The sequence below is a fragment of the Cyanistes caeruleus genome, chromosome 2, assembly GCF_971803275.1.
Source record: "Cyanistes caeruleus chromosome 2, bCyaCae1.hap1.1, whole genome shotgun sequence".
Lineage (NCBI taxonomy): Eukaryota > Metazoa > Chordata > Aves > Passeriformes > Paridae > Cyanistes > Cyanistes caeruleus.
Genome location: NC_141702.1, coordinates 58,604,908 through 58,618,524, shown reverse-complemented (window position 1 = coordinate 58,618,524; position 13,617 = coordinate 58,604,908). Strand labels below are relative to the sequence as shown.

The window sequence follows — 13,617 nt, the reverse complement described above, 5'->3', positions numbered from 1 at the left end:
AATCGATCGGAATCATGTCCAACTACCAACATCTAAATAGGGTTTTTTTCAGCCTATAATGTTGTTATTTTTTAAGAGACCCAAGAGTAGCACCATAGCACATCCTGGGACTTGGACACAGTGACAAAAGTCCCTGTTCACCAACTTGCTGAACACATTTGCAGTGACAAAGCATTAGACCTGTTCAAATATGTCCTGAAAACTTCTACCAGCAGTACAAGTGATGTTGGTGGCATGAAAGAACAAAGCAATAATAGTGCCAAAATCAGTTGGACAAAGACTTGACAGAAACAGTGTCTGCATATTATTTTAACTTTTTACCAAAAGCCTGACTTTGCCCCTTCCTTTATCCATGAACTAAACCTGTGGAAATTCACCCTTCTCATTTAAAACAGGGATATGATTCAGGTGATTCAAAGGCTGACCATCAGTCATTAACTCAGATTACTTTTTTTTTTTTTCCTATTCTCAAAAGCTTTAACTTACCCTTACTCTAAGTTTCCTGAGTTTCCCATAGGTCTCTTCACAAGCTGGGCTCACACAGCAGTTAGACTCTCATTCATTGTTACAGAACATCAAAATATTTTGTATTTTAAAGCATAAATTGGATCATTTTTCCTTTATGCTTCTGGAAGAAAACTTAAAGGAGCTTCATGGGCAGGCAGTAGTGGGTACAAAGGAAGCTTTTGGTGGGTGAGATTTCATGAATGATGGCCTGGGGTTTTTATCAGTGCCAGACAACTCACACAGACTACATTCTCCACAAAGATATTCAAGTGTGACTTTTACTTATAAATTATTGCTACACTGTATTTTGCCAATACATCTTATCCAAAGCTGTGCACTTAAAATCATAGGAAAACATTTTTGTCTAACCATTACTACTAATGTTTGATATTTTGAATAGCAAATTCGCATACTGGCCGTTGGATTTCCATTGTGGAACAAAAACTTCCAAGCTTTCTTTTCTGACTACCAAAACTACTTAGGTTTTCAAGAATTACTCTTGCTTTTGATAGTAGATTTGTGAAAATAGCAATTTACTAATGTTTCATAAGGACATAACTGCAATTCCAACAGTGTAATTTAGTAGTTAGATATGATTGCCTAGTACTGGTAAGACAAGAACAAGGACAGAAGGAAGGCAAGGGCACAACTCTGACTCCTCCAATGATTGTAATATAAAATACTGCCTAATAAAATTTTATGGATAGTTGCACATTTGTATAATAAAATATATTCTTGAAACTGTTCTGGCTTTAGCCAAGGATCTCATTAATGATGTTATCTAAAACAAGGTAATATTCACTTGGTCTGCATTTCAGGAGGGATTTGCCCAGATCATCCCACAACACACAGTTCCTAAATGGCTGCATCACATCCTCACTGCCTTCCCACTTGAAACTTGCCTGTAAAACTCTGTACAGATATCTGTATTTTGTAAATGGGATATCTTCTAGTCTCACCACTGATCTCTGATGTGAAGGAACTTTGAATTGCCCTTTTTTGTTCCTCTGACAATTCATTTATTTTCCTCTACATACTTAATTTTGCACCTGCTTTCAGTGTGGGGCCTTCCTTCCACAACATTTGCGTGTTCTTTCTCAGACTACTTTAATTCTGAAGATTTCTTTTGGAGGCAGAAAGTCTGTAAGAGTAACCTGGATATGCAAGCCCCAGCTCACATTTCCCACTAACCTCAATTTTACCTATGCACACTTTAAACCGCCCCGGTAGAAACCTCAGTACTCCCGAGGCTCTTGCTCAGAATTACTGCTATAAGCTTTTGTGGTACGGAGGATTTCGTGGTGTTTGAGGCTTTTGTTGTTTTTTTTTTTTGGTTCACAATGACTACACCTCACCTCCTGGGCCTGCAGAGGGCGCTGGGGGCGCCCGACCGGGCCATGAGGCGGAGCCCCGCCCCGCCAGTGCTGGCCAATCAGAGCCCGCCCGCCCCACAGTGGGACAGCACGAGCCGAGGGAAGCCGAACCCCTTCGGCAATTTCCGCCACCGGAGCCCCGATGATTTCCTACTGCGCCAAAGAAAGCGCCGAGCCTCTTCGGTAACTTCCGGAAACCCGGGAGGGAGGCTGCCGAGCGCGTTCGGGCGTCTCCGGCACGGCAGTGACACCCGGGCGACAGGAGGGCGGCCGTGCTCCGGCCCCAGCCAGACATGCGGCTGCTGTCGCGGGCCCTCTGCGCGGCGCAAGGCTACCGAGCCGTCGCGCTGCCCCCTCGGAGCCTCCGGGCAGCGCCGGCGGGACGGCCGCTGCCGGCGCGGCGCGGGCTGAGCGCGCGGCCCGGCCTGGAGGAGCTGTTCGCCGCGCCCTCCCTGCGCCGGCTGCTGGAGGCGCGCGCGCGGGGTGAGGGCGGGGCGGCGCCGCAGCTGGCGGCGCACGTGCGGCGGCTGCGCGACAAGGAGCGGGAGCTGCGCGACACGCGGGAGCTGGCGCAAGGTGCGGGCCGGGCCGCGGGTCGGGGTTGTGCTGCGCGCGCACGTCACCGGGGAGCGGTGACCCCTCACGGAGGGGGCGCGCGGAGGGCGGCTCGTTTGCATACGCTGACGCGATTGGGCGAGCGGCCCCGGTGGGGCGGGGCGGGGGCCGGCGCGTGGCGGCGCGCACCTGCCGGGGCGGGAGGAGCGGCGCGCGCGTGTCGGCGCGCGGGCGGTGCCGGTGACGCTCGTGTCACCTGCGGGAGCCCGGGGCGGCCTCCTCGGGCCTGCCGGAGGCAAAGAAACAGCCCGAGCAGAGGTCGGGGGTACGAGTGAGTGGGGAAAGTACTTCCGCCGGCTTGGGAAGTGCTGCTGATACAGGAACCAGTTTCATATAAAACAAAGATAACTGATCGAGGATATTTTAAAGATTTAAAGTTTTGGTGGAGTTTTTGGTTTTTTTTTTAACCCATCTTTCCCTTGCTGCCAAGACAGCCCAGTCCGCCTGCCTGCCTCTGTTTTGGCAGTCATAGAAGTCAGCACCTGAATCTGCTGTCTCCACACCGTGATTTGACTTTGTTGTGTGTCAGTAGCTGCACACTTTCAGTGCTGGATTTTTATTTTTTTTTAACCCAGACTCAAACTTCGTTTTGATAGCAGATAGAAAACTAAAATATAGAAAAGAAGTACTTTAGGATCAGTAAACATTTGTTAGATGATTAAGTATTCCCTAGAACTGTACTGTAGTACTCAGATTTTTTGCATACAGTGATAGGGGTATTAGGCCTTTTAACAAGGAGTGCCAGTTTTGAAGATGCTGTGCTCTTTAAATCCTTTATGTTCTTGCCACACTGAAATACAGAAAACAGTTTTTTTTAGAGCCACAGAATGGCTGGTGTGGGAAGGACCTTTGAACATCACCCAGTCCATCCTCCTGCTCAAGCAGGGTGACCTCCAAGTTGTTCAGGGTTTCTCCCTGCTGGGTTTTGAGTATCTCCAAGGATGGAAATTCACTACCAATCTGTGCAACCCGTGCTTCTGTTTGACCACTGGCACAGTAATCGTTGGTTTTTATAGTTGGCTTGGATTTTGGTTTTTGATGTTTCAGTGGAAATTCTTTTATTTCAGGTTTTTTTCATGTCCTATACCTGCAGAGGATTAGAAAACACTCAATATGTACTTAGAATCTTCTTTACAGACCATATGAGTAATTTGATTTTCTGATAGATTTAGTATTTTGTGGGAGGGAGGGGTTGTGTGGTAATTTGGTTTTTGTCTGGGTTTTTTTGGTTTTTATTGATAGAGCAAGTTCTTCATGTGGTTATTTTTTCAGAAAGTTTTCTCAGAATGGCACTGATATAAGTCTGAGGATTAACCATACTCAAATATTTCAGATGAGAACGAAGATTTCCGCAAGCTTGCAGAAACAGAAATTGCATCCTGTGAGGAAGAGATAGCTGAACTGAAACAACAGGTTAGATCCCCTTATAAAGCCCGTTTCCTTGCCATTCTTAAATTAATAAAGCCAAACTGTCTTGGGGTTGTTGGAACTAGGTGATATTTAAAGCCCCTTCCAACACAAATCATTCTATGATTCTTGTATGTATGTGATAAGTTCTTCTCCTTCCCTTTGTGCTAGATGTAGTGTCTGTTACCTAAGGAAAATAAAAAAATCAGGTGCTATAAAGATATCCTGTAAGTAAGCAACTGTTTGTACCTGAAAATGTTTCAATTACAGTATCTTTTAAAGTAGATGCTATAGTTTGTCTTGTCTGGATGTACCTTTACATATGTCCAACTCTGTAGCCCCTGGAAACCTTAAAGTTACCCATCATCAGTGGTTTTGAAAAAAAATTAATACTATGTAACTACTTTAGGCTGCTACTTTATATAAATTTTACAGAGTATCTATGTTATCTTGCAATAAATAATCTTCGCATGAACAGAATGTTTTAACTTAATAACACTGTAGAAGCTGCTATGGTTACATTCATTATTCCCCCAACAACAATACAACAGTCACTTTTAAATATTTTTATAAATATTTATGTTTCTGCCAAAAAAAGTCATCATCTGTGCAAAGAAGCATCACCTAATGCTAGTAAAGGAAGAGGATTTAAAAGCAATTGCAAATCATCCAGAATTTTGATCCAGCATGCAAAATTCTGATCTTTTTTTGGTTTTGGTATATCTTTCTTCTGCAAATCAGACTCTTCTTTTTAAAATAAATAAACAAATAATACATTTGTGTTGTTGTTGGAGGACTTTGCTCCTGAACATACCGTCTTAGCATCTTGAGATGGAATTAAAGGAGAATCTGATTAGAAGGGAGATACTCAGTTGTCTTGCAAGAGCAGGCATATATCCTCACATATCCTCACAGTGCTCCTTATGGATTAAAAACTTTGGTGAAGTTTTGTGGCTCTCAAGAGAGGCCTGTGTAGCTCCTGTGACTGTGAACAGACACAGGAAGCCTTCCTGCAATGCAGCATCATCCTTACACACCTTTGCCTGGCTGCAGCCTGTCCTCAGGGCAGGAGAGCACAGCCTAGATCAGTTACAGACTTATCTGGCATTTTACACTCTCTCAGATGTGGATAGCAGTGTCAGAGGGGAGTCTTAGCTGGGTGCTTTTGTATTCACAGATAGTGTTGCTTTTGATTCCTTCAGAAGAAACAGATGAGAGTGATCTTGTCATGGAAGTAACTGCTGGAGTTGGAGGGCAGGAAGCCATGCTGTTCACCTCGGAAATGTTTGATATGTATCAACGATATGCTGCTTATAAAAAGTGGAAATTTGAAGTATTAGAATACTTTCCCAGTGAAATAGGTCAGTAACGAAAATACTGTAACTTGTTAATTCAAGTTGAGGCACTCATTGATACAACATTTTAATTTCCTAAGTAAAGGAAGCTAATTTGGACTATTTGAATTTTGGAAGTGGAATATTGTTTAAATGTCTGAGTACAGTTCTCCTCAGCTTCTGTATTTGGGCATGAAACTCCATTTCAGAAAAACTATTAAAATACTGAAGTGCTACAAAGGAAATTTATCTTTTAGTAATTTAATTTCTACATTTTAAAGCTATTGAAAGACAAGTGCTTAGCAGATGGAAATTTAGAAAGTGATATAGATATGTTGGTTTAACCTCTTTTTTTAAATAAAGATTATGTAAACTTTATTTGGTTACACTATTTTACTTACTTATGTTTTATTGTTTATAGATTAGGTTGGTGGAAGATTGAAAAATCTAGTTTTTATTATGGAGCTATTGGCATGGAGAAATCAGTTTTATTAAAACAATTCTTGAAGTTTTTTCTAAAACATCTTAATGTGTAAAAACACTTTAAACTAATCTGTAATAGTATCTTGTCTATAATATAAGGGAATGGGATATTTAGATATAGCTCATTTGTAACAGATGTTAACAGCTTTATTAGAATTTGACTTTAAAAAGTGCTATATTTGTAAACTGTTAGAATAACTTTCTTTAGAGTTCTTAGGAAGTATTTATTTCAAGTTGATGAACATGAACTCAGGCTCCCTTCCAGAGTAGCTCACTCCCCTCTAGAGTGGCTGCTGATGATTCAATTAATATACGTTTAAAAAAAATTTATAACACTTGAATTCCTTATTTTCTATTATTTATATTTGCTAATACTAATAAACTTCTTGTATGGTTAAGAGCTCATGTGCCAAGTAAACTGTTTTTACAGTTTAAGTGGAGATAAGGATGAGAAACATCATATTGCAGTGCATTTTGTTGCTGAAAGATCAAAGTCATGTTCATCCCCATTCATGACCGGGCAAACGCTTTGCCAGGAGCTGAACCAGTTTAGCCTTCAAAGCCAACAGAAATCAGTTAACTTTATTTTTTTTAAAAAAGTAAATGGAATAAACATTGTACAGGCTAGATGGATGTAAACAAAAAAGAGAAAGAGTCTGGGTCTTCTTTTTTTCACATACTAAGGGGAGAGGAGAGTTGCCCTTTCCATTGGTGCATGACTTGGATTGGGTAAAGCCCAGCACTCGTACACGTCACCTTCAGAGCACAGTTTCAGTCAGCTTAAGCGAGGCCTGTCTCACCTTCTAGGCAGCTGTATGTTTTTTCTGTCTCAGCTCTAGCAGTTTTGAGGCCACTGTGGTAATTTGATCAGTCCACTGATTTGGTTAAAAGTCCTGTAATGGAATAGTTTTAAGTCAGGTCTGACTCAGCTTACAGTCCTATAATTAGAAGAAAAAGGGAGTTGGCTTGGCTACCCTTTTGGTGAAAGCTCAGTCCTTGGACAAGGAGCCCAGACCCTCAGAGATATTCTCATTAATGCCTTGAATGGGAAATTGAACTAACTAACTAGGTTAATATGTTAACCTAGTATCTATCTATCTATCTATCTATCTATCTATCTATCTATCTATCTATATATCCATATTTTCTCTTTGAAAGGGCTAGGCTTTTTTAATGGCTATATGTTTATTTTAAAGTCTGTTTTTCTGAAGGTTTGTCTGTGCACTGAAATTAACATTTAGGATGAAAATCTTGGGAAAAATAAAGGCAGCCCTAGCTTTTGTCAGTCTCTTGTAGTTTTGTTCTTGTTTTTTTTTTTTTATTTTGCATAACAACATATTATGAAAAACATTCTGAAAATAGAAATAAATAGAGGCAGTATACATGCCACTGCCAATGAAACAGATGTTTGAACCCTCAGGTTCAAAGTGTCTGTGCTATGCTGAGTAAAAGTGGGGCTAAGGATGCTGGTGACACTAGGCTGTTACATCCTACCCATATTCCATTTTTATTGATCACATGAGCAAAAGCAAGGTTCTGTGTTAAAATGTCAAACTCTCTTATTTCAGAGAACTCCTGAATTTGAAATCTGAAGGTGAGCATGTGTGAGCAAGGTGAATGTTAAATTAGCTGCAATAAAATAAAGGTTACATAAGTAACATAAGTAAGACATTTAAAGTCTTAAATTACTTTATTGCCTTAGCTCATGGGATGCCACTGTGCAGAAATAGCATGTTGAACCACAAACTCATATGTCCTTATTTACCCACTTCTTCTCACTTTCTAGGGACAGGCAGAGACACAGATGTGGGACTTTTCCCTGATCTAAGATGCCACATTAAAAGCGAGTGCAAACTCTTACCCTTGTTCTAAGTAAATCAGATATCAGGATAGATTGGGATATTTAATATGAAAGTAGGAAACACATTGTTATCAAGAGTTAGCTATGTTTGACAAGCCTACAACATGTCTGCCAGGGTAAAAGGGCTGTCAAAATTTCATTAGATTTGTCTGCAGTTCATAATAAACCTGTTTTGGTAATAGTCAGTTTGAAGCAGTATGATCTAAATACCTCTCATATGAACTAGTTTCGTGGTCATCTTATTCTAAGCACTGTAAGCACACATATCACTACAAATTTTAAAAGCAGAAGGGCAAAAATTATGTGAAAGAGAAAGCCAAACTGCCTTCTATTTTTCACAAACATGACTGTAAAACAATATATATTTTAATAAAGTTATGAGTGAATGAACATGTCCATTGAGGTGAACAACCTGGCCTGTGTTCTGGTGGATGACTTTTTCCTGCTGTGCAGGGCATTTTCAGATTCCATGTTGTTTTCATTTTCCTTTTTTAAAAAGCTGTTGTCTTGTACCTATGGTTGAGTTCCTTAGTCTGAGAGATAGCCTAAATCAGTATTTCTGAGAGGTATGTGCCTCTTCTTCAGCTGTGACTTCCTGTTGCAAGGCCTGAAGAGCAATATTCTTTCAAGGCTGCCTTTCTCTTCTTCAGTCATTCCCTTGGCACACCACCCACTGTGCTGAGAATAGGATTTGGGAATTGAGCTGTATTAAAAACAAAAATGGGTGAAAAGTTATATTCATTTATAATGCCATCACTTCTCTAATCCTTCACCTGTACTGCATACCAACAAACAAGGAAAATCAAGAATGTCATAAACTAGTAGAGCAAGGAACTCTGCCCCAAAGCCATGATTGCTATGGGCTTGACTTCCAAGTTCCAAACTATTCAATGCTTGTAGGATGTTGCTGTCAAGTGTTTTGCTGGAGGTATTGGTAAAAGGTGCAGGAACCTGTGTTCTGGTTACTCCAGGAAAAAATGTATATAAGTGTATATAAAATTTATTAAAAATGTATATAAAAATTAAATTTGACTCTAGAAAAGACAATTTGATAGTCCTTTCCTTTTTGAGGTAGTGTGTGCGTAAATATATGGCTTTAAGATTTTTCTTGCATTTTTGGCATAATTTTGCCCAAGTGTTGAAGTGGTAAATTTGTCATTTTAAGAAACAAATGCCAGTGGTGTGTAAATACACTGTTTGAAGTACAACAGCATAGTACCAGCAATTCTTAAAGGTTTACAACTCTTTTTCTTTATTTAAGGTGGCCTAAGACATGCAGTAGCCAGTATAGCAGGTGTTGAGGCTTACAAATACATGAAGTTTGAAGGAGGAGTGCATCGTGTTCAGCGGGTACCAAAGACGGAAAAACAAGGACGCATTCACACCAGCACAATGACTGTTGCCATATTGCCCCAACCTACTGAGGTAATATTTATCTTTTAGTCTAACAGACATTACCAGGAGCAATGCTTGATACCAAGTGTTTTCTGCCTCTCTTGATATTCTCACATAATAACTTTTTTAATCTTAATTTTAAACTAGGTCATATTTGTTATTTTATTTTTATCACAGGGATGAAATAAAGAATTTCTGTATTTTATCATATAAAGTCACTGACAATTTACTTGATTATGACTTGAAAATTCACTGTGACTCTCTCACATGTTTTGTGGAAAACTACATTTTCTCCAAATTAACAAAAGACTGAATCATATTACCAGGCTCATAGATTACTCCTTTTAGCACTTCCTCTTTCCCATTTCTGTAGTGTCTCCACTTGCCTGTTCTAAAGTGTATCATAATTCAGTTTTGCTATATTTGCTTGCTTAAAAGCAGTGAGCTAAGAAAGCTTTGTTTTGATCTTAGTTTCATGTTTACCTAGCAGATTGTCAAAGATTTTACTCCTTCCTGAACTTTCTTAAAATTATCTTGCTCCTTCCTCACAGAGACTAATGCTTCACTTCAAAGCCAATGTCTGACATGTCATTTAAAAATCATCTAATCAAGCTCAAATATTGGTTAACTCTGCTGGAAGAGGATGCAGAGCTCTCAGAAGAGAGGAAAATGCTAAGCAATGGTTATGCATTAAGTTACTGTTTGGCTGATTTTTGGGGTTCCATCATGATGGATTCCAATCTGAGTACCAAGATTTCTTAATATGTTTATAAGGGGATTTGAACTAGTACCCATAAATGTTCAGAAGTTTGATTTGCATGAGTGTGTCTTCTAACATAAACTGACTGTGCGTATTTGATATCTGTCAAGAAAGAAACAACATAAAATACTTCTTTTTCTCTTCTTCTGTCTCCCATGACAGATGAGGCTGCAAATTAGTCCGAAAGATCTACGGATAGAAACAAAGCGAGCTAGTGGAGCTGGAGGCCAGCATGTCAATACCACAGACAGTGCTGTACGGATAGTTCACATTCCAACAGGTGCTGCTTCATTCTTTCCTTAGTACAAGGTCTGCATTCCAAAACTGCTGTCAGAATTTCTTTTGAAACAATGGTTTCATTTTCAAACCTGGGCTACAGTAGAGCAGAGGTTTTATGTAGTAGTTTTCATGTCTATTCATACTACTCTAAATGCATCATCTTGTGCCCACTCCAGTTTTTAACAGTGGAGACTACTAGCTTCAGTAGATAAGCTATTTATTTTGCTATTAGACATGGCACTCTAAAAGCATTCAGATCAGTTTCTGTCAAAAAATTACATGTAAGCTTTCAAATAATGAAAATGACACCGAAAAATGGAGTAGGTTGAAATCTAATGTTCTGAATTTTCTTGACTAGTCTCCAAAAGAGAGATTGTGCTATTTCCGTATTAAAACATTACTTTTAATTGCAGAGTCTACTCAGGATGCCAGCTCCCATTCGTCTGCTGGCTCCTCTCCCGTAGATGACACACATAATTAAGAGGCCCATCCCTCTGGCTCAGGTTAGGAAACACAGCAGGGATAAATACACCCTCAAACACTACCTGATTTTAGCTGTTGTATGGGTTTTTTTATTGCCATTCCTAAGCCTTTTACTTCCCTTTGAGCAATTCACAACAGCCTTCTTGACTTTCATTGCATTTTAACTTTTCCTCTTCTCTACCACAAACATTAGTCAGGCTTTACAGGGTTTCAGGATAATCCTAAGCACTCTTTATCTTCATGTATCCTGATTTTTGCCAGCCATTCCTTGTATCTGTTTAAAACATCAATCCATTCTGCACTCGTTTCATCACCCTAGTAAAGCAGAAGGCAAGCAGTGGAGAGGTTAAAATTCTGTTCACTATATGGTGAGAAAAAGATACCCCTGATAAAATTGTGCTGGATTGCCTGTATGTTTGGATAAAAAAGCAACAAACTAAAACCAGCAATTGATCTTAGTTTTTGCTGATGGCAGTTATTAGGGTGTCTAATAGAAATCTTAAAGTGTATTGCAAATTTTTTGTAGTAACACACATTTCACAGGGAAGTTCATACCTCACATTAGTTTCTGACTTTTTCTTGTTCCACCTTTCCCTTCATTTGTCTCATCCTTAAAATTGTCCTGTTACTTCTTCTATTTCTCTCACAGATCTTTTTATAAACCTTCACCATGATCCAAAATGTTGTTTATAAATAAGTCTTTCAGAAAGTAATACTATGTAATCTTATAAAATCATCCTCTAATATTACCAGAGCTACTTAACAAATCCAAATATCAACTTAGGTTGTACTGTATTTCTTCTCCCTGTTTCTATTTTTGACTTTTCATTTCTTAGCTTTAATTGTCAGTTGTGGGATGAGAAAGCACACCCTTTTTATTTTTTTAAATAAAATAGTGCCCACTGTTTTATATCCTGATCACATTCAAAGCAGTCACTGTCTTAAGGATTTTGCTGTTCCTTAAACCCTATGTTTCCTGGAACTGTGGCCAAAATTTATGTGTAATGAAAGGTGTCTTTTATGAGTCAGATTACATCACCTATCTTTTATTTCATTATTCATCTATTGTCCAGGTGAAATAAATTTCCACTGAATTAAATTTCTTGTCTTATGGCTTAAAACACCTGTACAACTCAGCTGACACTTCCCTCCCAAAATGTATCATTACTCATAAATAAACCTGAACTTCCACATTCCTAGTCCAAATGTAATAGCCTAATGTAACATCTTCCAGAAACTGTAGAGCTCTTTTAGTATGTGTTAATCTTAAGTGCTAAATGTCACGATATTTTTGACAGGGATTGTGTCTGAATGTCAGCAAGAAAGATCCCAAATTAGAAACAAAGAGAAGGCTATGCAAATGCTGTGTGCTAAACTATACAATGCCAAACTAGAAGAAGAAACCAAAAAGAGAAACAGTGCTCGGAAGATTCAAGTAAGTTGTGATACAGTTCTGTACAAGCATATGTTTTTAGGGTAACATCTTTGTTGAACAGCAAGCAGTAAATGGAAATACAGAGCAACAGAAGCCTAGGAAGGACTTACATGAGGCAAAAAAAAAGAGAATGGTTTGGGCTGGGAGGGTCCTTAAAAATAATCTAGCTCCAACCCTCCTACCATTGGAAGGGATGCCTTCCACTAGGCCACTCTAGAGAACAAAATCTGTGGAGTCCTCAAGCTCTCTAAACAACAACACTACATTTGACTTCAGCAATAAAGGTCATATATTAGCCAGACTTAAAATTTCAGTAGTATGTAAATCCTAGAGATCCAGTGAAGCAAACTGGATTGCAGCATGAAGAACCAGAGTAGTATTTGAAAAAGTTGCAGTAAAATTGTTCTTTTACATTTTTGAGAATAATTACTGCAGCTTTTGAAGCGATCTGAGTACTATGGAACTATAATAAATTTTGTATAGTCATGTGAGGAAGAGAAACATTTTGCTTCATATGCCTGATTGATATTTCATCATTTTTGTAAGATGATGATGGTAAACTGATTCTTCTTGTTCCATAGATTGGGACTAAGGGAAGATCAGAGAAGATCAGAACATACAACTTTCCACAGGACCGGATTACAGACCACAGAATAAGCAGATCAGTGCATCATGTTGAGTCTTTCATGCTAGGGGAAGAAATGCTAGATGAAATGATACAAACTCTGAGAGAATATGCTGATTATGAATCTCTAATGGAAATTATTTCAGAAAATGAAAAAAAGCATTCCTCCTGAACTTTGTTATTTCTCAGGCCATTACAACAGTTACAGACCTTGGTCTGCAAAGAAGTTTCTCGGAGCACCCCCCAGAAAATGGAATGTCTTTTCAGATCATGAAAAACATCACAACTTGTTTCCTCATGAATATGAAAAGGTTTTCTTACTTGCTGAGTAAAAGACTTTATTATCTTATATAAGACTTTATTGCTGCAGTAGTCCTTTTGAAAAGTTAATTTGACTGCACCAGAAGTAACAGCAGTTCTACTGGGAACTGATACACCACTCTCAAAAGGTATGCATGCATTAAAAAGGAGTTATTTCTAGTTCCAGTTTTCATTTAAACTATGATTTAACCGTCACACAACAGTATGAAATAGTTTGCTTGGGAGAACAAAAAAAATGTTATTTTATTTGAGTGATTGGAAAATGTGATAAATAAATGACCCCACTTTGTCTATCCACATATTTATTTATCAATTATATGTGTCATGGGAAAGGGAGCCAAAGTGTATCTCTGTGATGTTTTCAAGGCCTTCTGGCCCTTATTTATAAACACTAAACAAGCTTAGGAATACCCCTTCTTTGAGAAAAAAATGCCATGGAAGCCAAGTGATTCTAAATCATGTGGACGAACAAATGTTTCTGTTCTTGAGTCAAAAATGGAAATAATTGTTACAATATTGTTCAGCTGATATTTTAGTATCCACTTGACTTCAGTTTCTCCTTTATGGTTTTAGTTGACTGTCCAAGTTATTGATCTTCTAAAAGTTATGTGCTGTGACTGGCACTTGGCTGGTTTTGTCTGTTTATTTCAAAGCACTTTAAAATACTCAATACCTTTATCTGTTTTGGTTTTTTTGTTTGGTTTTTTTTTTCCTAGTAAATACTACATGGTAACTATGA

General features: G+C 38.9%; 1 protein-coding gene and 1 long non-coding RNA gene across 2 annotated transcripts in view; one reads left to right on the top strand and one right to left on the bottom strand.

Moving 5' to 3' along the window:
• Positions 1-2,360, bottom strand: part of LOC111926719 (uncharacterized) — a 24,277-nt gene extending 21,917 nt beyond the window's left edge. The window contains exon 1 of the long non-coding RNA XR_015283264.1: positions 1,863-2,360. This is a non-coding gene — a long non-coding RNA (uncharacterized LOC111926719). The remainder of the gene's footprint in view (positions 1-1,862) is intronic.
• On the top strand, positions 2,101-13,617 carry MTRF1L (mitochondrial translation release factor 1 like). Its single transcript, XM_086877297.1, has 7 exons — positions 2,101-2,456; positions 3,829-3,908; positions 5,080-5,263; positions 8,842-9,005; positions 9,898-10,015; positions 11,796-11,932; positions 12,514-13,617. Exons 1-7 carry the CDS (start codon positions 2,174-2,176, stop codon positions 12,727-12,729), a joined length of 1,182 nt encoding a protein of 393 aa, XP_086733423.1. The 5' UTR covers positions 2,101-2,173; the 3' UTR covers positions 12,730-13,617.